At 42.1% G+C, this 22,137-nt stretch overlaps 2 protein-coding genes across 3 annotated transcripts; both read right to left on the reverse strand.

Moving 5' to 3' along the window:
- Window positions 1-10,872: 10,872 nt before the first annotated feature.
- Window positions 10,873-11,595, reverse strand: LOC129758375 (uncharacterized). Of its 2 annotated transcripts, none has more exons than XM_055755874.1 (2): window positions 11,460-11,595; window positions 10,873-11,319 (listed from the first exon to the last, which is right to left on the reverse strand). In XM_055755874.1, the coding sequence occupies exons 1-2, from the start codon at window positions 11,522-11,524 to the stop codon at window positions 11,025-11,027; spliced, it is 360 nt and encodes a 119-aa protein (XP_055611849.1). In that variant the 5' UTR covers window positions 11,525-11,595; the 3' UTR covers window positions 10,873-11,024. The 2 variants fall into 2 exon arrangements, with proteins under 2 accessions (XP_055611849.1, XP_055611850.1); XM_055755875.1 differs by having other exon boundaries at window positions 10,873-11,335; window positions 11,460-11,517.
- Window positions 11,596-14,320: 2,725 nt separating this feature from the next.
- Window positions 14,321-15,010, reverse strand: LOC129753490 (uncharacterized). Its single transcript, XM_055749307.1, has one exon. It carries the CDS (start codon window positions 15,008-15,010, stop codon window positions 14,321-14,323), a length of 690 nt encoding a protein of 229 aa, XP_055605282.1.
- Window positions 15,011-22,137: the final 7,127 nt, after the last annotated feature.

Below are 22,137 nucleotides of genomic sequence, written 5' to 3' on the forward strand. Positions count from 1 at the left end.
TCATCTCGGTTTTGTGGTGAGCCAACTGCAAATTCTTGGAGTGCATCCAGCTCTCTACCGCTTCTACTACCTCCAATGCTAGAGTACCCCCGTCGCTAGTGGCACGATGTCGTCCGTGAAAACCATCCAACTTTATTCTCTCTGGCAGGCTCAATGTCAGCACCTCATCGTACTTAATATTGCACAGGACCGGGCCCCGTTTCGACCCTTGCAGTACTCCAGCTGTAAAATCCATTTGCTGAAATCCTTCGCATGTCATGTATTGTAGCTTGCGGTTCTTGAAATAGCTTTCCATTAATTTGTAAAGATATTTCGGTATCCTCATTTTTAAAAGCGAAGATGCAATCACTGCCCAGCTGACAATATTGAAGGCGTTGCGCACGTCCAGTGCTACTTACCGCACAAAAACGATCCCCTCTTCTCTTTGTGAGTCTTTATCAGCCGTTTCAATGAGAGTTCAAATGGCGTCGACTGTGCATCGCCCTTTTCGAAAGCCGAATTGATTGTTGTACAATCCGCCTTCGCCCTCGGAGTACTGCTGGATACGATTCAATATCATCTTTTCCAGAACCTTTCCAACTGTATCCAGTAGGCTAATGGCCTGTATGCCGATGGGTTCCCCAATGGTTTTCCCCAACCTCTGGAAACATCAATACAATTTACAGTGACGATCGGAATATTTCGGAAATTCCATAATCGCGACTTTAACTGCAATGTTCGGGATACCATCTGGACCGGGAGGTTTTTCCAGCTGAACGATTTTGCGATGTCACGCAGTTCTTCCAACGATATTAACTCCTCCTCGCTCGTATCTCAATCGTACGGGACTTGCGGCAACTATTGATATTATGTTAAAGGAACAGCTCTCTCGTTATTTTTTCAGTTTGTTGGGGCACATTTTACTATCCTGTAGGCATCACTCCATGTTCGGTCATTGGCATCAAGATAAATTTTTCACTCTAGTGTGTCTTTAGCATAATGGCATGATGCCAAATCGGGCCAAAGCTATGACAGGACCATTATGCTGCTTGACAGCTAAAAACGACTACCGAATTATTAGAAGATAGTGGCTACAAGTTGCAACGATAAGCAAAACCTTACAACAAGAAGAAGATCTCGGAAGCTGTACACGACTTTGTTGACAAAGTTTGATTGCGTGGTAATGGACGACGAAACCTACGCCAAGGCAGATTTTAGAAAGCTTCCTGGACAAGAGTACAGAAAACGGATGGGGAAAGGTGGCATTATACCCAGTTCCCCTACCTGTGGCTTGAAAAGCGACATTTTCGTTGTAACCGGGACCGTGGACCAGAAAATTTACGAGAAAGAGTGTCTTCAAGAGTGTCTTCAAGAACGTTTGCTGCCTTTCCCGCTGGAGCATGAATTGTCTGTGCTGTCTTGAATAATAAGAACGCTCCCAACACAATCTAAATTCACCCAATCGAAAAATTTTGGACGATAGTTAAGCAGAACCTTAAGAAGATCCAAAAAACTGTAAGCAGCTGTAGTAGTAGGTTTCATCCAGTGATATTAAAAAGCACATCAGGCAATTCACTGAGCTTAGTGAAGAACCTACAAATGGAGTGAAGACATTATTAATGCTACAATACCATCACATCCTAAGTACGCATCATCGAACCCTTCAAAGTTTCCCTGTTCAAGTACGCCCTGTGTTGGGGGGAGCAAAAACAAGCAAACTTGGGAATCTGACCCCCCTAAGCAAACTGCAGGCGATCGGGAAGCATCGGAAAAGTTTCCCGGCTGTGAACAATAACAAGTAGAGCCGTTTCAAAACAAACCACAAATACACACAAACACGAGATGCGTCTTGAGAACACTTTACAAGCTTAAAGTTGAACAAGAAAAAACCCTTTAAATCATATTCTCTGATGAGTGAACCAGACATGGGTCTGCCTAGTGATGCAACAAGCTCTATGAATAGTGGTGTTTAGGCGAAAATTTTCCCTATAGTTCTGCAGCAGGAAAAACGGCACGGATCTCCTACTTGAAGGTGGGCAATTATCAGCAACAATGTTTTAACTGTCGATAATGATGGGTGAGGTGGCGAAATTGGAAACATGGCTACGGTAAGAAAGAGATGGATAGATATAGGGCAGTTCATAGGTTTTCTGTTACGAGAAGCTTCAGATCAGAGGTTCAAGTGATCTAGTCTTCCGATCGACGGAGAGAAGTAGGGAAGAAGGAAAACAATAATTGTTCGCTGATGGAGGTGGGGGATCGCGAACGGTTGCTTTTGACCTTAAGTTTTTTTTGGCAACCTCAAGGAAACCTGTTCCCCTGCAAAATTTTTAAAGGCGCTTCAAGAGAAAACTTTTGACGAGTGCCATCAACTCTTGGCTAGGAGGTTCCAAGAAACAGGTAAAGGTGCAACTGAGAAGATTTTTTTTAACTAGCCATTTGGATATGCATATTCCTACTGAAGCTAGTGAAATATTTTGGGACGCGTGCTCGACGACTTCCTGTTGGCGCGACTTGGCTGATGACATGCGACTGTGTTTCTGTTGATGATGATGAGGATCACCGCGATCGATGATGCAAGGCAACGAGCTGTCTCTTTCGACCAGTAAACAGGATGTGGCTTATTGATGGGTGTTGTAGACCCGATAATCAACCCCGGGCAAGGTGTTTTTTCGGAGTCAGGTTCGTCTGATGGCAAAACTGACGCTTGCAGAAATATGCATTCTTTTCACTTTCGTTGATATGAGTTTTTTGGCACGATATAAACATATCAAAATGACTAACATTAGAGTTCTTTTAACTTCTGCTTCGACAATAATAACTTATTGAATTTCAATAAAATATTTTTAATAATGGCCACCCTTAAGAAGACAATTAATTAACCATTGAAAACAGCTATAGAATTGTTTATTGTTTATAAAAAAAACCATCTGACGTAAATGTCTTAATGGTTTACTTAATCTAGGTCTATCTTGACATACATTCAAAGTTTTCTTATTAGTTAGTTCTTAATTGGTCACTTATGCTAGATTCAATCAAGCGTTTAAAGGTTGCAGTTGGGACATCAAAGTCAAAGACAGCATAATTGCGTAAGAAGCTTACTTTTGCAGAACGCAGGGTGTCATTGCTATTATAGCGCGTATTTCTTGATTCCAGTGATAGCCAGTCACGATTTCACAGGGTTCTTTCTGGAGCATAAATATGACAGCGCGAAAGTATCCAAGAACAATCGATTTCGTTTTTGAGAATTTTCGTCACAAACAGTGATTGGCTTATATCATGGCGATTCGACAGGGTGTGGAGGCCAACCAAAGCGCAGCGTTGTGCATAAGGTGGCAGAATTCGAGGATTATCCCACGGTAGATCACACAGAGCATAACGTACGAATTTTCGTTGAACCACTTCAAAACGCGCTACCCATGTAGTTTCGAATGGCCACCACACCAGACTTGCAGATTCTAATATTAAACGAACCAGGCAGCAATACAGAGCTCGTAGATAAACTCTCTGTGATCTGTAAATTCTTTACTCAGACGTATGACAAACCCCAGCATTTGATTGGCCTTTTCAAGCGCAGCAGAGTAGTGTTCCTTGAATGTCATATGACTATCCAAAACTACGCCAAGGTCCTTTATTTGATTAACACGATGTAGAAGTTCGCCCTGGATATGATAGTCGTACAGAAATGGAAGTTTCTTGCGTCCAAATGTTATGATACAGCTCTTAGAAACGCTTAAGGCCAGTAGGTTGACAGCACACCAGTTCACTACTGTATCGAGGAATTGCTGTAGTATCTGACAATCTGCAAAACTGTTAACGTTCAGAAAAATTTTCAAATCGTCCGCGTACATAAGTACTCCGCATCCAAAAAGCAGCAGATTAACATCATTGCAGAACAGGGTGAACAATAAAGGGCCCAAATTACTTCCTTTTGGTACTCCTGAAGTCGGAATGGAATCTGAAGATTCAGATGTTCCGATTTTAACAGCAAGACGACGATTTGTTAAATAGCTTCTGATCCACGCACAAAATCTCTCAGATAGACCCAGGCGTTCTAGATTTAAAAGTAAAATTAAGTGATTAACTGAGTCAAACGCCGCAGTGATGTCCGTGTAAATTGCGTCGACTTGTTTGCCACAATCCATATTAGATATGCAAAATGATGTGAACACTGCCAGATTAGACGTTATCGAACATTTCGGAAAAAAACCGCAACAAAACATCGTTGACAATCCTCTCTAGGACCTTCGAGCAGGCAGCTAGTGATGTGACCCCACGATAATTGCGAACCTCTTGCTTATCACCCTTTTTGTAGACTGGGCTCATGAAAGATCTTTTCCAGGTGGCAGGGAACTGATGTTGTTGTAAGGACAGATTAAAAATATAAGTCAGGGGCTTAACAAGTATAGTGCAACACTTTTTCAACACGCACGCAGGTATTCCATCCTGCCCGGCTGAGGTAGAGTACTCTAAGTTTTTGATAGCCTCGAAAACCATATCCTCTAACAGCAAACACGTCGAGATTCAACACATCGGTAGGCAATCGTGTCACGGCTGCCCTAATTTGTTCTTCTGTTAGCGATTGAATTGAAAATATACTGGAGAAATGCTTTGCAAAAAGGTTACATTTGTCAGCAGATGATTTTGTAATTCTGTTTTCTAAATGTACCTCTGCAGGTAGGCCAGATTCCTTCCTTTTGGATTTAACAAAATTCCTAAACTTTTTTGGGTTCCGACGAAGCTCACTTTGAGTCCGATTCACATAGCGGCGATAGAATAATCGATTGTAGATTCGGTATTTTCTGGTAGCATCATTAAGTTTAGATTTCATGAATGGGCATCTAGAATTAATAAATGCTCGAAGCAATTTCGAGCGCAGCTGTTTCAGTCGTTTTAAGCGAGAATTAGTCCAAGGAGGTCTAAGCGGAGGTCGAACCATGGGCACAGATTTGTCAAAAACGTCGTCCATAATTGCGCAGAATGAACTAACAGCTACGTCTACACTTGTATATCTTTGGAGATTTGTCCAGTCCACTTCAGATAGACATAGGTTCATGAGATCGAAATCAGCACGACGAAAGTCACATGCAGATGGATCGAAAGCCTCAACAAAAGCGACCGGACTCGGGAATGCAATGTTGAACTCAAGCGGAGGATGGTATACGTCTATAAGTACCACGGTATAACTTGCTTCAATTACGGGGCTGTTCAAGATTGAGTCATCCGTAAAAACCAAATCCAACGTCCGATTTTGAAAACTTTTTACGCCGTTTCGTTGATGAAGAGTTACATCATAGTTTTGTGTTCAGACAATAAAAAAAACTTTTTCCTAACTGGAATCTTGAAAAAGTAGTTTGAAAATGCGTTTTAAAATTCTTTATTGAAAGCTTAAAATTAGTCACAGAAGGGGCCTAATGAGAACCCTCCCGCTGGGGCAGTATTGTTGAAAACGCAGGTTGGAATAGAGTTATCTTTACTCAGGTTTGTTCGTCAAGTCCTTAAACAAATACCCATAACATTAGCGATAGCTATTTGTCACTATCCACTTCTCATATTCTCTAACCGAGAAAGTACTCATACTCATTAATGAGTACTTTGATACTCTAACCCAGAATATCTGGCAACACTGTTATGTTACCACAAACCCAATTTGAGTATTCTCGCCTAACCGTGTGATGATGTAAACAATTGTACCGCGTTTATCATCCTCACCAGTCATCCGCAATCATTGATCTATTGTTCTCGATTGCGAATTGAACATAGCAAGAGGAATCAAAACAAACAATGTTTTGGTTCGGCTCGTGGCTGCAGCAATCGGTTGCTGCCGTTAGGAAACCGTAAGTTTCAACAAGTATAAGTACCATTAATCGGGGCACTAAGGGCATTTTCTGCCGTAGAATCTGGTACCGAATTCAACTTGATGAAGTCAGCTGTATTATAGAGCTACAGCTTGACTAGTTTCATCTGACGATTTGGCCTGGACTCTAGCAGCAAACTCAACTCGATGAAGTTAGGTGTCGGAGAGATAATCAGAAAACTCAAGTTCGATTCCTGGTCCAGTCGGATTATTTTGACTTCTCTTCTAAAAAATTGCAATTCAAAATCAGCATTTTTCCTAAGTTTTAATTAAAAACTTATATAATTTGTCGGCATAAACAAACTTTGATTTTTTTCACGTAATTTTCATAATAAGAATTATTAGATTTAGATCACTTCACACTTAACTAAATTCCGTTTGTGTCTTCTTGAATCTGAACAACACTTGACTTGTAATCACGAATGATTTTTCAACTTGCGCGCAAATATTTACCATGAACAAATTTTAATTATAAATCTTTAAATCATTCTTACTGAATAAAATTAAGGTTGCTGTTTTCTGTGTATTCCTTTAAAGTTGAAACTTGTTGATTCAATCAATAATCGGATAAAAACTTAAGTTCGAATTTCAAATCATTGCCATCATTGATCAAGGAGAACATGCTACTCGGGAACGAGGAGTTGGTTTCCTGTTAAGCCCGCAGGCCTACGCGGCCCTCATGAGATGGGAACCGATAAACGAAAGAATAATCGTAGCCAGATTCAGAACACGGGTTAGAAACCTTACAATGGTCCAGTGTTATGCGCCAACTGACGTTGCCGATTTGCAGGTGAAAGAGCAGTTTTACAGTCAACTGAACAGCGTGGTAGAGAAAATTCCGAAGAGTGACATTCAAATCCATTTGGGCGACTTCAACGCAAAGATTGGCTCCGACAATCAGGATCTTGAGCGCATCGTGGGGCGCCATGGCCTAGGACAGATGAGCGAAAACGGAGAGCTGTTTGTAGAATTGTGGCAACAACAACATGGTGATCGGTGGATCGCTCTTCCCCCATCGACCAGCACATAAGGTCACTTGGGTATCCCGAGATGGCCGAACAGAAAATCAAATTGACCACATCTGCATCAGCCGAAAATGGAGAAGGAGCCTTCTTGATGTCCGCAACAAACGAAGCGCAGACATTGCATCTGACCATCACCTCGTCCTTGGCGAAATACGACTGAGAGTTGCGCGTGTCCAACGGCGCGAGGAGAAAGTCGGGAGCGATACGACTACGGCCGGTTGAAGAATCCAGAGGTGAAAAGGGCATACGTTGAACAGCTAGAATCCCGAGCCTCGGAGCTGCCGACAGACGGAACAGTCGAAGAACAGTGGTGTGGAATCAAGAATGCCTTTATCACGACGAGCCATGGTACTCTCGGTGAAGTGTGTGGAAGAAGAAGTGAATGGATGTCGGATGAAACTTGGAGGATGATCGATGATCGGAGAAAGGCGAAAGTCGGAATTGAGCAGGCATGTACCGGGTCAGCCAAAGCAGCCGCTCGCTTACGATATGCGGAGCTGGAAAAGTCAGTTAAACGAGCTTGTAGACAAGACAAGAGAGCCTGGACAAACTCCCTAGCCGAAGAGGGGGAAAGAGCCGCGGCCAATGGAGATATCCGATTACTTTATGACATTTCTCGCCGCCTCAGTGGTGCAAGGACTAATGCAAGAATGCCGCTGAAAGACCGAGCAGGTCAGTTATTGACCGATCGAACAGATCAGCTCAAACGATGGACTGAGCACTTTGAACAACTCTTCCGAGTCACGAATAGCGATGGCCAACAGAACCCGCGGCTTGAAGCGCCAACAGTAAGTCGCATAAATGGCGTCAACTCGGAAGCGCCCTCGCTGGCTGCAATAGGAGCGGCAATCAAAAACATAAAATCCAACAAAGCACCTGGGATCGATTGCATCCCTGCTAAAATGCTGAAAGCCGACCCAACCCTGTCAGCACAAATGTTGCACCGTCTTTTCGCTGACATCTGGGATACTGCAACATTCCCGGCCGACTGGATGCAGGGTATCCTCGTAAAGGTCCCGAAGAAAGGAGACCTGACAGAGTGCGGTAACTGGCGAGGCATAATGCTGATCTGTACAACCCTCAAAGTACTCTGCAAATTGATCCTGAACAGGATCCAGGAGAAAATCGATGCTGCACTTCGACGGCAACAAGCTGGATTCCGATCCGGACGATCATGTTTGGACCACATCACAACGCTACGAATCATACTGAAAAAAATCAACGAATTCCAGGACTCTCTTTCTTCTGCTGGTGTTCGTTGATTTCGAAAAAGCAGTCGACCGACTTAACCATGAAAACATCTGGGCGGCTCTAAGGCGAAGAGGAGTACCAGAGAAACTAGTCCATCTCATCGAAGCACAATACGAGGCAGTTTCGTGCAAGGTCCTGCACGACGGTGTCTTGTCCGAACCAATCCGGGTAACTGCTGGAGTTAGACAAGGATGTATTTTATCACCGCTACTTTTTCTAATCGTAATGGATGAGATTCTGACTGAATCGATTGACTGTGCAACAAACCGAGGATTGCCGGGAATCCTTTAACAATGGAGCAACTGAACGACCATGACCTGGCTGACGATATTGTTTTGCTCGCCCAAACACAACCGGATATGCAGAGCCAACTCGACGACCTCACCGAAAGTTCCAAGGCTGCAGGCAAAGTCAATGTCGCAAAGACCAAGTCGATGGAGATCAACACAGGAAATCCCTCCAGTTTCATGGTAGCTGGGCAACAAGTTGAGAAAGTGGAGTGCTTCCAGTATCTCGGTAGCCAGATAACGCCTGATGGTGGTACCAGGAAAGACATCGACCCGGATCAGAAAGGCCCGTTTTGCATTTGCGAGTCTCCGAAACATTGAACAAAAATCCGAATCTTCAACTCAAACGTCAAATCCGTATTGCTGTACGGGTGCGAAACTTGATGCACATATGCGGTGACGACGCGAAAACTGCAAGTATTTGTAAACCGCTGTCTGCGGAATATCATCCGCGCTTGGTGGCCTGGCAACTGGATCTCGAATGAGGAACTTCATCGCCGGTGTCATCAAAGGCCCCTAGAAATCGAGATTCGGGAACGTAAGTGGAGATGGATTGGGCACACGCTGCGAAAAGATGAAAACGAGATTTGCAGAGAGGCGCTAGATTGGAATCCAGAAGGGCATCGAAGAAGAGGCAGACCCAGAAACTCGTGGCGGCGAAGCCTAGCCGCTGAAATCCGAACTGTCGACGAGAGTCTTAATTGGGACCAGGTGAAGACGCTGGCACGATCGTCAACAGTGGAGTCTTTTACCACGGCCCTATGCACCGGAGGATCGGCGCGGGATCATTAAGTAAGTAGGGGAAAGTGTTCCTAAATGCGCATGTTGGGTAATATGCGCATACAGCCGATTGACGATATGGCTAGAGATTCATCATATCTAATAAGTGCAGTTTGAGGGTAATACGCTTTTAACACATGGCATGAAAAAATTAAATTGTTATATAAAGTCGAAAAAATTTAAAAATTCAAACAAGATTTTTGTCAGTTTTGTTATAATATATTGAACTTTTATTATTGTGCGTACAGATTCTGTGAACAAAAATTTTAGTGGTTTTTCTTTCTTATTCATCTGGAAATCGGAAATTCAACAAATCGTAGCTTTTGGCAAAGTTGTAAATGATAAGATATGGGAATGAGAGACAGGTTCTGAATGCCCGTATCAAGGCAGGTTAAATGCCTATATCAAGAAAAACAGATTAGTCTTATAATTTTTTTTAATTTCTATCATTTAAACATGAAATCTACGCTCAAATCACGATCTTACAGCGAAAAAAGAAGAACTTCCTACTGATCCGATAAAAATACAATATGAACAAAATATTACCCTGAAATATGGCCATATGGCATACTTAACTATGTTTCATGCAAAAGAACTAGTGATGTAAAAAATTTCACCAAAATTTCAGCCTTGACGTATACTTAACACCCGTTTCTACCATTTTTAATTAAATAATTTCAAAATATTGCAATTTTGAATGAACTATAGCATGGAACATAAATATGCGCATTTAGCCCACCGGTTTCGGAAATCGGCTTTTTTGACTTCTTTTATTATAAAATTATTTTCACAAAAACTGTAAGAGATTTTAACAGAAAAATTGCTCTTACGTATAGAAAACAGATGTCCGCTCATGTGCATATAGTTTTCAGACTCCTATCTATTGGAATATGGGAGAAAATGAGTATTTACCTTAATATGCGCATATAGCCCGCTTCTCCCCTAAGTAAGTAGCCATCATTGATTTTATGATCTGGGAAAGTTCCTTCATTTATAGGAAACAACAATTTTATTAAATCTGAAGATTTCCATTGATACCACCATTCTCCTGTTCCTCTCATTACGTAATGATCTGCGTTCATCTGTCGTAAACATGTTCCTACGTCAGCTTCCGAAACCTGTTCCGTTTGATCAGATCATCAATGAAAGCACTTCGGGTATAAACGTTGCAACAACAACAAAAAAACGGTATCAGATCATATCAGAAAGCAGAAAGGAAAACAACCCAGCAGCAAAAAGTGCTTCAACATAATTGATCATTTTTGCACTTTATCGTTTATGATAATTGATACGATGTTTAATGTGTGTGCCGCGCGGCTCTCTTTTGCTTGCCAATTTCGGCACTTTTCACCTATCATCATCAATGGGCCAAATTCGATGGAGCAATCAAACTGCCGGTGATCGTGGAATGGAGCATGAATGGGAAGCAGAATGAGAAACATCAGCACAACACAACGCACAGTTCCACCGCAACAATTCCGAAAAGGGGTGCTCAATTGAAAGAAATTACTCCCACTTAGAGGCGGCGCGTGGCGGTTCATTATCTTTATTGAACTGAGCGGGATTTTTTCTGCTGTTTCCGCAATCGGGATTTGAAAGTTTTTCGACCAAAATTGATCGATCAGCAATCGATAACTGGTTCAGTAAAAGCACAAAAAATATAAATTATTATGACGCACTTGTCAACAGCTTTTTTAATGAGAAAATCAATATTTAAAAATAGACTTAAGTCAAACATTGAACACTCCGAAATTTAAAACAAAGATAACAAACAAAATTTCAATAAATAGTTTCAAAGATGGAGGAATAATGACTACCGTTAATTTTACTATGCCAACTACTTAACTAATCATCAGAAGGGGTGTGATTCGGTCGAGAGCGTGATCTGGAACGTCCCCGGGATGCCAGAGCAGATCTGCGACCAGTGGTAGGATCTCGGGCCAGCGGATTATTCCGGCGCATCCTCCGCCTCGATGCAATGGCCGTCTTCCGGGGCGTCACCAGCGTATCTCGGCGGCAGGTTGGACAGTTCTTCTTCCGGAACAGCCACTCATCGATGCAGCACTCGTGGAAACAGTGACAGCACTCCAGTGCCTTCCGTCTAGCTTTCGACAGCGGCTCCAGGCAGATGACGCACTCACTGAAAGATGAAAAAACTTTTTTTCTTACTTATAGATGTATTGAAGATTTATATTCGTTAAATTTAACTAGATTCTATAACTTTCTGATTTTTTTTTTCAATTCGTCCCATCCAACGGATTAAAACCCTGCGTTACGTACACAGAGAACGGTTCTTCGGGAGTTGTTGTAGATACTTCTTCATTCTGGGTCGGAGGCACTTCCATCTGACTGAGTTCAAAAATTTTGTATCGTTGTTGTGGAAATTTTGAGTTACGGTGTATTTGTTATTGTTTACAGCATGGTGATGAAAATGTAGGCACACTTTGATCATTAACCTACTTTTAAAAAAAAATGGCCTGAAAATCCCCCAGTACAGACCCGTTCGATTTTGGCAACATCCAAATAAGGCGCTTTTTTGTCACTTTTTTATTTTTCATTTACATTTAAAATTAATCAAAATTAATGTAAAACGTAATATAAGCATGAAATTTTTCAATACGTTTCAATTTTAATAATAGTTTTAAACAGTAAAAACATTAATTGTTCCATGTTTAACTGCTTAAAACTAATATAATTCAGCCAAATTGAAAAAATGTATGCTAAAATAAGGTTTTACATCAATTTTGACTAATTTGAAAAAAAAATTGAAAATAAAAAAGTGACAAAAAAAACCGTTCGATTTTGGCAATATTCGATTTTGGCAATATTCGATTTTGGCAATATTCGATTTTGGCAACATAAAATTCACGGGCGCGTTGCCATAAACGAATGAGGTCTGTATATAGTTATTAATTAACGTTCAGGTTGTCTAAAGAAAATACATACACACTAGGGTTTCAATTTTTCTGCTCGGGACCATGTTCCTCTGAATTACAGGAAACCTTCTCGACGTATCCTGATTGCGAAATCTCGATGATGCTCTTGCTGAAATCTCGCTTGATGGTCATTCCCAAGAAAGTCTTGACCTCCAGGAGATCCTTCATTTGGAATAACGTTCCAAGCTTGGTTTTTATCCAGATAACCTCTGATAAATTTTTGCCGGCAATCAGGATGTCATCCACGTACAGGATGAGAATGAGTCCTCGCTTGCAGGATCGGTAAACGCAGCAGTCACTCTTCAACGGAACGAAACCAAGTTTTCGTGTCGTCGTCGAATCGCTGATTCCAAGAAGAAGAATTGCAGTTTTGACGTCCATCTGATAAACCACCATGTGGAGTTCATTTGCCAACGCCAAGACTGTTCGAACACTCTCCATCTTGGCCACCGGAGCGAAGGTTTCCCAGTAGTCCAGTTCTGGTCTCTGAGAACACCCTTTTGCAACCAATCGTGCCTTGTAGCGACCGTCATCCTTTATGGTGAACACCCACTTCGATAGAATGGGTCTTCTATGACCTGTGGGTAAGCTGACCGCTTCCCAAGTCTTGTTTTCTGCTAAGGCAGCCATCTCCTCGTCAATGGCGGTCTTCCAGGATTCCCAGTCGTCTCGGCGCTTCAATTCGTAGATGTTGAGGTAGCTCCTCATGAATAACAGCGGCTACGTTGGCCACGTACCGTTGAGTAACTCCTCGAATTCGCTGACTTCGTCTCTGCGCCGGTTCCGGATCGACGGAATTTTGTACATCATCGTCGTCCTCTTCGTCTGGGAATTCTGCACTACTTTCATAGACGCCTTCGCCGGGTTCATCCTCAATCGCACTGTTGTTGACAGTTTGAATGGGATTAACAGGCACATCGGCTAACCGCTCGGATGTGGGTTCGGGTGATGACACTTCGGCTAACCGCTCGACAGTATTTTGTTGTTCTGGTACATTGGCTAACCGCTCAAATGTTGATTCTGGCTCTGTTGAAATCTCGGGCTTCTCGATGGATAAGGGGAGTGGCTCCACGTGGTTTTGTTCAGGCTCCATCATGCTGGTTTCATCGAAGACTACGTTTCGATGGATTTCAATGGATCGACTCGACCCGTTGCAAATCCTGAACCCGTTGTTTCAATAGCCCACGAAAACGAGTCGTTTGGATTTAGCATCGAGCTTTTGCCGCTTTTCCTTCGGAATCTTTGCGTACGCTGGGCACTCGAAAATCCGAAGATTATTCAGCCTGGGTTTTCGACCAAACCACATTTCATAAGGAGCCTTGTTAACCACAAGACCTCGTGTTGGTGACCGGTTTGTCAGGTACGCAGCGCACAAGACCGCTTCGCCCCACATAGCCTTCGGTTGCTTGCTGCCATGGAGCATCGGCCTTGCCTTTTCCATCAGAGTTTGGTTGGCTCGTTCGCTGACGCCGTTTTGTTGCGTAGTGTATGGGACCGTGAATACCATCTGAACTCCTTTCTCAGAACAATGTCGTTGAAAGTCGTTGCTGATGTATTCACGCCCGTTCTGACCGAAGTGTGCTGTAGCCATCGCCTCGTACTGTTTAAACCGCTCGAAGACCTCGGTTTTGTGCTTGAGCAGATATACGACCATGAAGTGGGTATAGTCGTCGATGAAGGTGACGAAATAGCGGAATCCGTCAAACATCGGCACCTCCATGTACCCACAAACGTCGGAGTTCACAAGCTCGAGTGGTCTAACCGACCGAGGGAGCTTTGCATTGTTAAACTTGTTGGCTGTCTGTTTTCCTGCCATGCAGCTTTCGCAGACAGCTTGGTTTTCAATTTTGGCTGGTAAATAACAGATACGCTCTGCCATTTTGTCGCGAACCAACTGTTGTACTGACGCGAGACCAAGATGACCTAGCCTCATATGCCATTTTTGTGTTGTCGTATGGCTTCCAAGCAGCGCTTTCCGATGAGACTGACCAGACCACAGAAAATCAAGACAATACAAGCTGTCAACGATTTTTCCTTCAGCAAACACCTCCCCAGAATACTCCAACTGAACTTGGTTGCCCAGAAAAATCACCCTTTTCTCGTTCTCGGTGCATTTTCAAACTGAGAGTAAATTCTCTTCCAGTTCGGATATAAAAAGAACGTTGTAGAGTATTATAGGCTTTATTGATTTTCCAACAACGTTCTTCAAACAACTTGGCCAGTTTTCTTCGCACGTAAACTCTCACCAGATTTAGCCATTTCAATAATGACGGGCTCGGCAAGGTCTCTAACGTCCTGGAGAAGTCCTTCATCCTGATCCATGTGCTGGGTGGCGCCGGAATCGACGACAAATCTGATCCTGCGCTCTTTTCGTCCGCTGGTAACCCCAGCAGTTGAGCGTCGAGCTTCAACAGCCACCATAATTTTTCCACATCGGCCTTTACGTTGGGCTGGGCAACGATTTTTGTAGTGCCCCGGTTCGCCACACCCGAAGCAAATTATCTTCTCCGCCTTTCTGGCCTTCATCACGGAGTTTGGTGCTGAATTCCTTGTTGGAAAGTCCCCTCGACTTTGAAATGCTAGCTCTGCGTCCAGGAACATTCTTTTCAGCTCCAGTATCGGTTTCGCGCAAAGGTCCGCAATCGGTAGAACGGTCAATGCTTCTTTAACATGGTTGTAATCGTTGGGAACCGCCGAGATCAGCGCGTGGATCTTTTCATCTGCCGGGATGTTTGCACCCATGCGCTCAAGCTCCCGAACAATCAGATCGTATTCCTCAAACAATTGACTCAACGATCTGATGTTCCTCCGGTGTTTGAGGTCATGGAGTCTGTCGCGCATCGCAATCCAAGAATAGGTGCCAACGCACTGGTAAGTCTTCACCAAGATGTCCATGGCCTCCTTCGCATATCGTACCACGATTATGCGGTTAAGCACGATGTTGTTGACGGCCATCACGATCTCGCCCAGTGCCTCGGAGTCCTCGTTTTTGCGCTTCCGGAAGGGCTACCAGGCGCCGTTCCTCCTCTGCGGGCTCCTTCATTGGGATGGCGCAGTCGTCTTCCTCAGGAGTTCGCACCATGGTGTGGATGAGGTTTTTAGCGACTAATCGCTCAATCCTCCACTTCCATGCTGCGAAGGTTTCCTCCCGGCCGTCGAAAAGAAAGTCACGCATGCTACTCGCAGCGTGACTTGTGACGGCATCGAGAGTACCCCTCTAGGAAGACGACCCTCCCCGGGCTGGGCAACTGGCGGAGTCGAGAGTAACCCTCTCGGAAACCGACCATTCCCGGACTCGTTCCTTGGCTGCTGGTTCCTCCGGATTCCTGGTGGACCTCACTTCCTTCTTCGGGACCTGGGCTTGGGACATCTTGGCTGACCACCTCGAACCTCGACTGATTCCTGGATGACCTCGGCTGACCTCTTCGGACCTTGGCTGACCTCTTGGGACCTTTGGATGACCTCGTGGGACCTCTGGCTGACCTCTTCGAACCTCTGGCTGGCTGGAATGCTCCTGAACTCGCTAACCGCAAGTTTTCGAAGAATTTGTATAGAGTACCCCTCTATCGCTATCTCTTATTCCTCACCAGACGTATCTGGGCCCATAACCTGTTGAATTCAATGATTTAGCAACAGGGAATTGGTTTGGAAATAAGATACCATTTATTCATTTCTATTCGTCAGGTCCTTACAAGCTAACTTAGACCTATAGCGATAACTATCTTGTCGCTTAACCTAGGTGATTCTCAGCTCAGAATCATTCCTTAAATACTATCGTATTCTGGGCTAACCACCCAGAATAAACTGCCAACACTGCAGGGTAACTCATAACCACTTGCTGTGTTGGCTTAGTTTAGCGTGCATGATGACAACATTTATATTGTTGTCATCATCATTGACCATCATTAACTGTCAACCGCTATTGTTCTCAATATGCGAATTGACGAAAGAGGACGAAACCAAAACAATCGGTTTTGGTTTTGCTCGAACGTGGCCGCGAGGAATATCGAGTCCGGAAAACCGTAAGTATCAACACGATCAAATTCAGGGCACGATCTCAGTTTACATGAGTATCTCGCAAAAAACTGTCACTGGCATGTGTTTTCTTGGAGCGTTAATCCGCAGTTTCCATTTCTTCCTGTTATTCTACTTGGAACAAGATATACTGCTGAAAGTTTGATTCGAAAAGCATTTGCCGGAGGAGTGAGGTGTCTATTTATTTGAATTGGAATTCCCATTTTTACACATTTTTGATATGTTATGTGTGTCGGTTTTGAGTTAAAATAAATAAAATATATTAATCGCAGCGCACTAAATTGGACTGCGCACTCATGACTGTGACATTTGTGCGAACTTGTACATTCGTGCGACCTGTCAAATCAGTGTAAAATCTGTCGGAGTTCTTCACGCTAACCTCTTTTCAGTCAAACTTTGTACGGATAACTGCGACTGCAAAACATTGCACGAAATCCAATTTTCAATGAAAGAAATAATATAAAAATCTTTGAAAGACATCGTATCACAGGAAGTGGTACGAATATCTCTACAATGTGAGTCCTACTGAGTGAAAAGACCCAACAAGTAAGAAACAAAAATTATAGCCTGAATCCATCATTAATCCAAGATGGTGGATTTCTTTTTAATTTTCAAAGCTGTAAATAATTTAAAATTTAATGAAACATCCACAATATGGGTATTAGGCGAAAGGACTATACGAGTAGAAGTTGAATTTCGTTGTCCGACGCCAAATTTTTATCGAAGATGGCGGCTTCAAATAAACTTCAAAAATGTTATGAATCACTGAAAATCATATGAAAGCCCCACAGTATTGGTATTTCTGTGAAAGGGCTAAACGAGCTAAAAAACTGTATTTAAATATCTGAAAATCGCCTTAAACGCTTACAATATGGGTATTATTTGAAAGGGATTAAGTCGTAAAAGTGGTACTTGTCGAATTTCGCTATCTGGTGTAATTTTGTAATCCAAGATGGCAGACTGGAAATCGTAATTTCAGAAACAACATTACCTTATAGTTTTCTATATAATAGGACCAATACAATTTAGAACACCAAAAATATGTTTTTACGTTCTCCAATAATGATGTAATACAATTACATTTTGCATTTTTCATGAAAATTTCATGAAATGAAAAAACCAATACAAACCAAAGACTTAAAATGACAAAAATAGCGAAAATATTAATTAGAATAACAGAAATAGCAAACATGGCCAAAAAAAAATGAGCAAAAAAGTAAAGTACTCAATGCATTAGAAATACGATAAAAAACAAAAAATGTCTAGAAATAATCGCACCAAAATGATGACCAAAAATTACGTTGATGATAAAAATTTTAAAGTTCAGCTTAAGCCACCATTTGGATTTCAAGATGGCGTCTGATAGCAAAATTCGGTTTCTCTTAGTTTAGCCCTTTACCTAATACCCATATTGTGAATATTTTATGCGATTTTAAGTCATGAACAGCATTTGAAAGTTCATCCTTTCAACAAATACCCTTATTTTGGCAATTTCATGTGATTTTCAGTGATTAAAATCAATGTAATGTTCAGTGGAAGCCGCCTTCTTGGATTCCAAGATAGTGTCTGACAGTGAAATTTGACTTCTTCTAGCTTAAGACTTTTCCCAGTACCCATTTTAGGGGGTTTCATGCGATTTTTAGTCATTTACAGCATTTAAAGTTCAGCGGAAATCGCCATATTGGATTTCAAGATGGCGTCAAATAGCAAGATTCGACTTCTTCTAGTTTAGATTGTTTACCCAATACCCATATTGTGGGGATTTCTTGCAATCTTGAAATGCAATGCAGCATTTCAAGTTGAGCGAAAGCCGCCATCTTGGATGTCAAGATGACGTCAGAAAAGAAAAAATCGACTTCTTCTAGTTTAGTCCTTTCACCCAATACCGCCATAGTTTCTTAAGGCGTACTTAAGAAATCTTTTTTTGAACATTTTCAATTCTATTCTTATGGCTGAAACACAAGGTGGGCCCTTTCCAAAGTATTCGAGGCATTAGACGCAACTTAGCACACAGAACCTATTTCACGTTTTAATTCATTTTTCATAGTTTCGATTTCCTAGAACTTCAAGCAGTATTTTTTTTCTCATGGGGCCCTTCTCAATCCGGGCTTGCAGATGAGATAAAATTTTCAATCTATCAATGACTGATTATTTTATTATTATTGTGAAGGTTTTAAAGGAAATTATGTTAAAGGATAGCTATCGTTAAGAAAATTTAACGATTCAAGTTTTGAAGCACTTATACATAAATTCACAATGAGTTCACGCTTTCTTTAGAAAATTCTTTACAATGATTTGATAATCATGTTTCATTAAAATGAGAAAGCCCTTGAAAACTGATGGAATATCTCAAACTACAAAGTTTAGAATATTTTTTGTTGTTTTTATCAGAGACGTTTGAAGAAGAATATAAGTTTTAGATTTTTTTTTGAAATTATGAACATGTTATCCTGATATTTAAAATGAAATATTTTAAATTTTAAATTAAAGTTCTTCATTTCAATTTTGTTGCTTCGAATAATCTCTTCTGTCCATTGATCGTCGAATCTTCATGGGAAAATAGTTCATTCTTAGATGTTATCCCGAAGCGCCTGACCTAATCCGGTTACACCTGAATGCAAATCCTTCATGATAGTTCCCAGATCGCATAAAGCAGAAATGGTCCCAAAAGTTGCGCACTGTGTGTGAAAATTCTAGCAAGCAATGCACCCGATGATGCAGCATTGCATTACCTACTCCCTCTTCATTCATGGGATTTCTAGAACGAATAGGAAGAGAAATCCCATGAATCCCGGTACAGAAAATGGAAATTCTATCCCGGAGGCAATTGTAACAGGATTAGGCAGAACGATGGGCTCCTCTCGTTTGTAGGAAGTGAGTGTCCTATTTCATAAAATCTTGTTCAGGTGCCACCGCTCGATGATTTGAGCTTTCGAATCATTTAGATTAATTTTCAAAATTATTATTTCTTAGGAGTTGTTAGGATTTGAGTATCGCGATTTCTTCGCTAATTTAAACCATTTCTGGAGAATCATCTGATGAGCCGGCAGCTTTGATGACTGTCTGGTGGTCGTCCTCTTCAAGAAAAAAAAACAACCTTATCCAGATGCATTTCCAGATGCTCGTCGTATGCGATTATTCAAATGAATGCCGAAATATCTCGCTAATGTAGGTCAGAGGAACACATTTTGCATATGGCATTTGGAAAAGTTTCGGCTCCTCACCTTTCTTTTGCCGGCCTTTATCACTTTCTTTTGCGATATCGCTAAGTTAAAGAGTGGAAGAGAAAAATAATGCTGCCCAGAGAAATATTAATATGTAAAAAAAACCTCGATCCCGGAGAATATTTTAATGACTACATCTTGAGATGGCACGGGGTCCGGCTTGAAATTAAAATTAAGCTGGGAGAAAAAGAAGAACCAGAAAAACGTGCGAAAGGTGAACCTCACGGGTCTCTTGCCGAATTAATCGACAATTTATGGTGGAATTGCAATAAGGGGGCATCCATAAATTACGTAACGCTCTTAGGGGGGGGGGGGGGGGTAAGCTCAAGTGTTACAACTTGTGACATAGGGGAGGGTGGGAGGTATGCTCATCGTTACGTAACGATTTTCCTTAAAAATTTCAGTTTTATCGCAACTATTTTTAAGTCATGCAATTTTTGCAGAATGATATGCAAACCAAAATCAGCTTAAAATTTGTAAGCTACAAAATAATTGAAACTAGTTTGAAACCTTTCCTTTTTAAAGACTCTGAGATAGACTCCTTAAAAAGTGTATTGAATATACGTGAAATATCTAGCGGAAAACCGAATATTTGTAAATTTACCCCCAAGAACTCAATTCAACCATAAGACGAAAATTTTACAATTTTTCTCAATTGGTATAAAAAATGCAATTTTGATTATTCCGACGAATATTACTAAGTGAAGTATATTTTGCAGGAGTATGAACAAAATAAAGTAAACAAGGTAGATCATCAGTTAACAAGCACAGAGCAACTCGCATTAAGACAATCAATATATTTTATCAGAGAGTTATCATCAATGAGTACTAAGAAGCGATTTGGATAGATATTTATTCCGTTTTGAAGAACATTAAAAAAATTATGTTAAAATCTTTTTTTACCTCAAGAAATCAGTAAACGAAAACCTGGGGAGGGGGGGGGGGGGTTATAATCCGCGTTACGTAATTTTCATAGGGGGTACGTCGAAATGTTATACGGGGGGGAGGGGGTTAAAAAAGTGCAATTTTTGCGTTACGTAATTTATGGATGCCGCCTAAAGTCATTTAACCTGGGCGTTCGCGGTATCTTTTTTTTTCCTTGCCCGAGCAATTTTTTGACTATGGATCGGCTGTTTGCTTGTCGAAAACCGAATCGTTATAATTTAATTAAGTGAGATCACTTTTTTTTCTTAATTTTTTTTTAAGCAGACCTACTGTAACACTTGAGCGTATCAGTTTTTGCATGCTGCTGCCGAGAGACCTCCTGGAATTGGATGGATTAACACGGTGGAAATCGGATGGCTTTTGAACTGTTTTTTTTTTCAACAAGCAGTTGTCAGTTTGGTTCAGAATGCTTATGTTCAATTTTTTATTGTGCCGATTACCATTGACAGTTTTGTGTGCTTGTAATGGGGTTTTTCGTATTTATTTCAAGTAACATTTAAGCCTATCCATGCCATCGACAGATGACGTATCAACAGGTGATGATTAACTGAGTCTGTTCGACTATTTAGTCGTCACTTGATCACAGGTCACTAGGAATTTAATCATTTTGAAATATTTGTAACTCACCTTAAGGAATTTAGACCGTTTATTTTTAGCAGAAGGTTGTCAGATGGTTTTGTGGCGATGTGCTTTGTCCGATTGCTGAACTTTTCGGTATCCAGCATATTGAGACAACTCTGGTTGTCCTCGTTGATTGTAACGTCTCCTTTCTCATCCATGTCGGCCAACCGGGTCAGCCAGATCGCTTCCTGTGACGCCTCGGATAATGCGATGAATTCGGCCTCCGCTGTGTATAAGGAAACGCACGTTTGCTTCCTGCAGCTCCAACTTATGGCACCTCCGCAAAACTTGAAGACTTGGCCACTGTTCGATTTCCGGTCTTCAATGTTCTCCGCCCAATCCGAGTCAGCATATCCTATCAGCCCAGACCTATCTCCAGCTCTGCTTAATCGAAGACGATAGTGGCTGGTTCCCTTCAGGTAGCGGATTACCCTTTTGACCTCGTACAATCTCCTTGCGTGGGGCAGTTGGTATGGCGACTCAGAATAGACACCGATGCTGATATGTCCGGTCGGGTGTTGACTGAAAGGTAGAAAAGTTGACCAATTACCTTCTGGAACGCTTGATTATCGGATAACGGCGCCTCCTTCCTTTCCTGCTTGATATAACCCGGATTCAACGGAATTTTGGAGTCCTTGGCATCCGCCATACCCGTCTCTCGAATGATTTGATCGATGTACTGCTGCCGGTTTACGAAGAAATCGCCTCTCTCGTCTCGCTGAACCTCAATTCCGAGATAGTAGTGGATGTCTCCGAGCTCACTTAGTTCAAATTGCTCCTTCAAAGCAGCAAAGCTCAATTTCCTCGCTAGCTACTACCAAGTCGTCAACGTTCACCAGCACGTAACAGGCTTTTCCATCCTTCACCTTCCGATAGAGACATGGATCCGCTTTGCAGCGCTGGAAACCCTGCTTGCAAAGCGCGGAATGAAGCTTGGAATTCCATGCCCTGGCAGCTTGTTTCAGACCGTAGAGGCTCATCCTTAATCGGCACACCTTTTGCTCTACTCCTTCTGCGATGAAATCGGGTGGTTGCCGCATGTATATCTCCTGCTCAAGATTGCCGTGGAGAAATGCGGTCTTGATATTGTACTGCTTAACCACCATTTTCCGCTTAGCAGCAACGGCCAACAACGTGCGGAAGGTAGTCTGGCGCACCACCGGAGCGAACACTTCGTCGTAGTCGCATCCATACTTC

The sequence above is a fragment of the Uranotaenia lowii genome, chromosome 3 (genome assembly GCF_029784155.1).
Source record: "Uranotaenia lowii strain MFRU-FL chromosome 3, ASM2978415v1, whole genome shotgun sequence".
In the NCBI taxonomy this organism is placed as follows: Eukaryota; Metazoa; Arthropoda; class Insecta; order Diptera; family Culicidae; genus Uranotaenia; species Uranotaenia lowii.

What these genes read in the sequence shown, in the direction of transcription:
- LOC129758375 (XM_055755874.1), bottom strand. Translation starts at nt 11,524, where the DNA reads ATGGAAGTGCCTCCGACCCAGAATGAAGAAGTATCTACAACAACTCCC. An exon ending in CCCGAAGAACCGTTCTCTGT is followed by an intron (nt 11,320 to 11,459) that starts GTACGTAACGCA and finishes TTCATCTTTCAG; the next exon opens with TGAGTGCGTCATCTGCCTGG.
- LOC129753490 (XM_055749307.1), bottom strand. Translation starts at nt 15,010, where the DNA reads ATGGACATCTTGGTGAAGACTTACCAGTGCGTTGGCACCTATTCTTGG.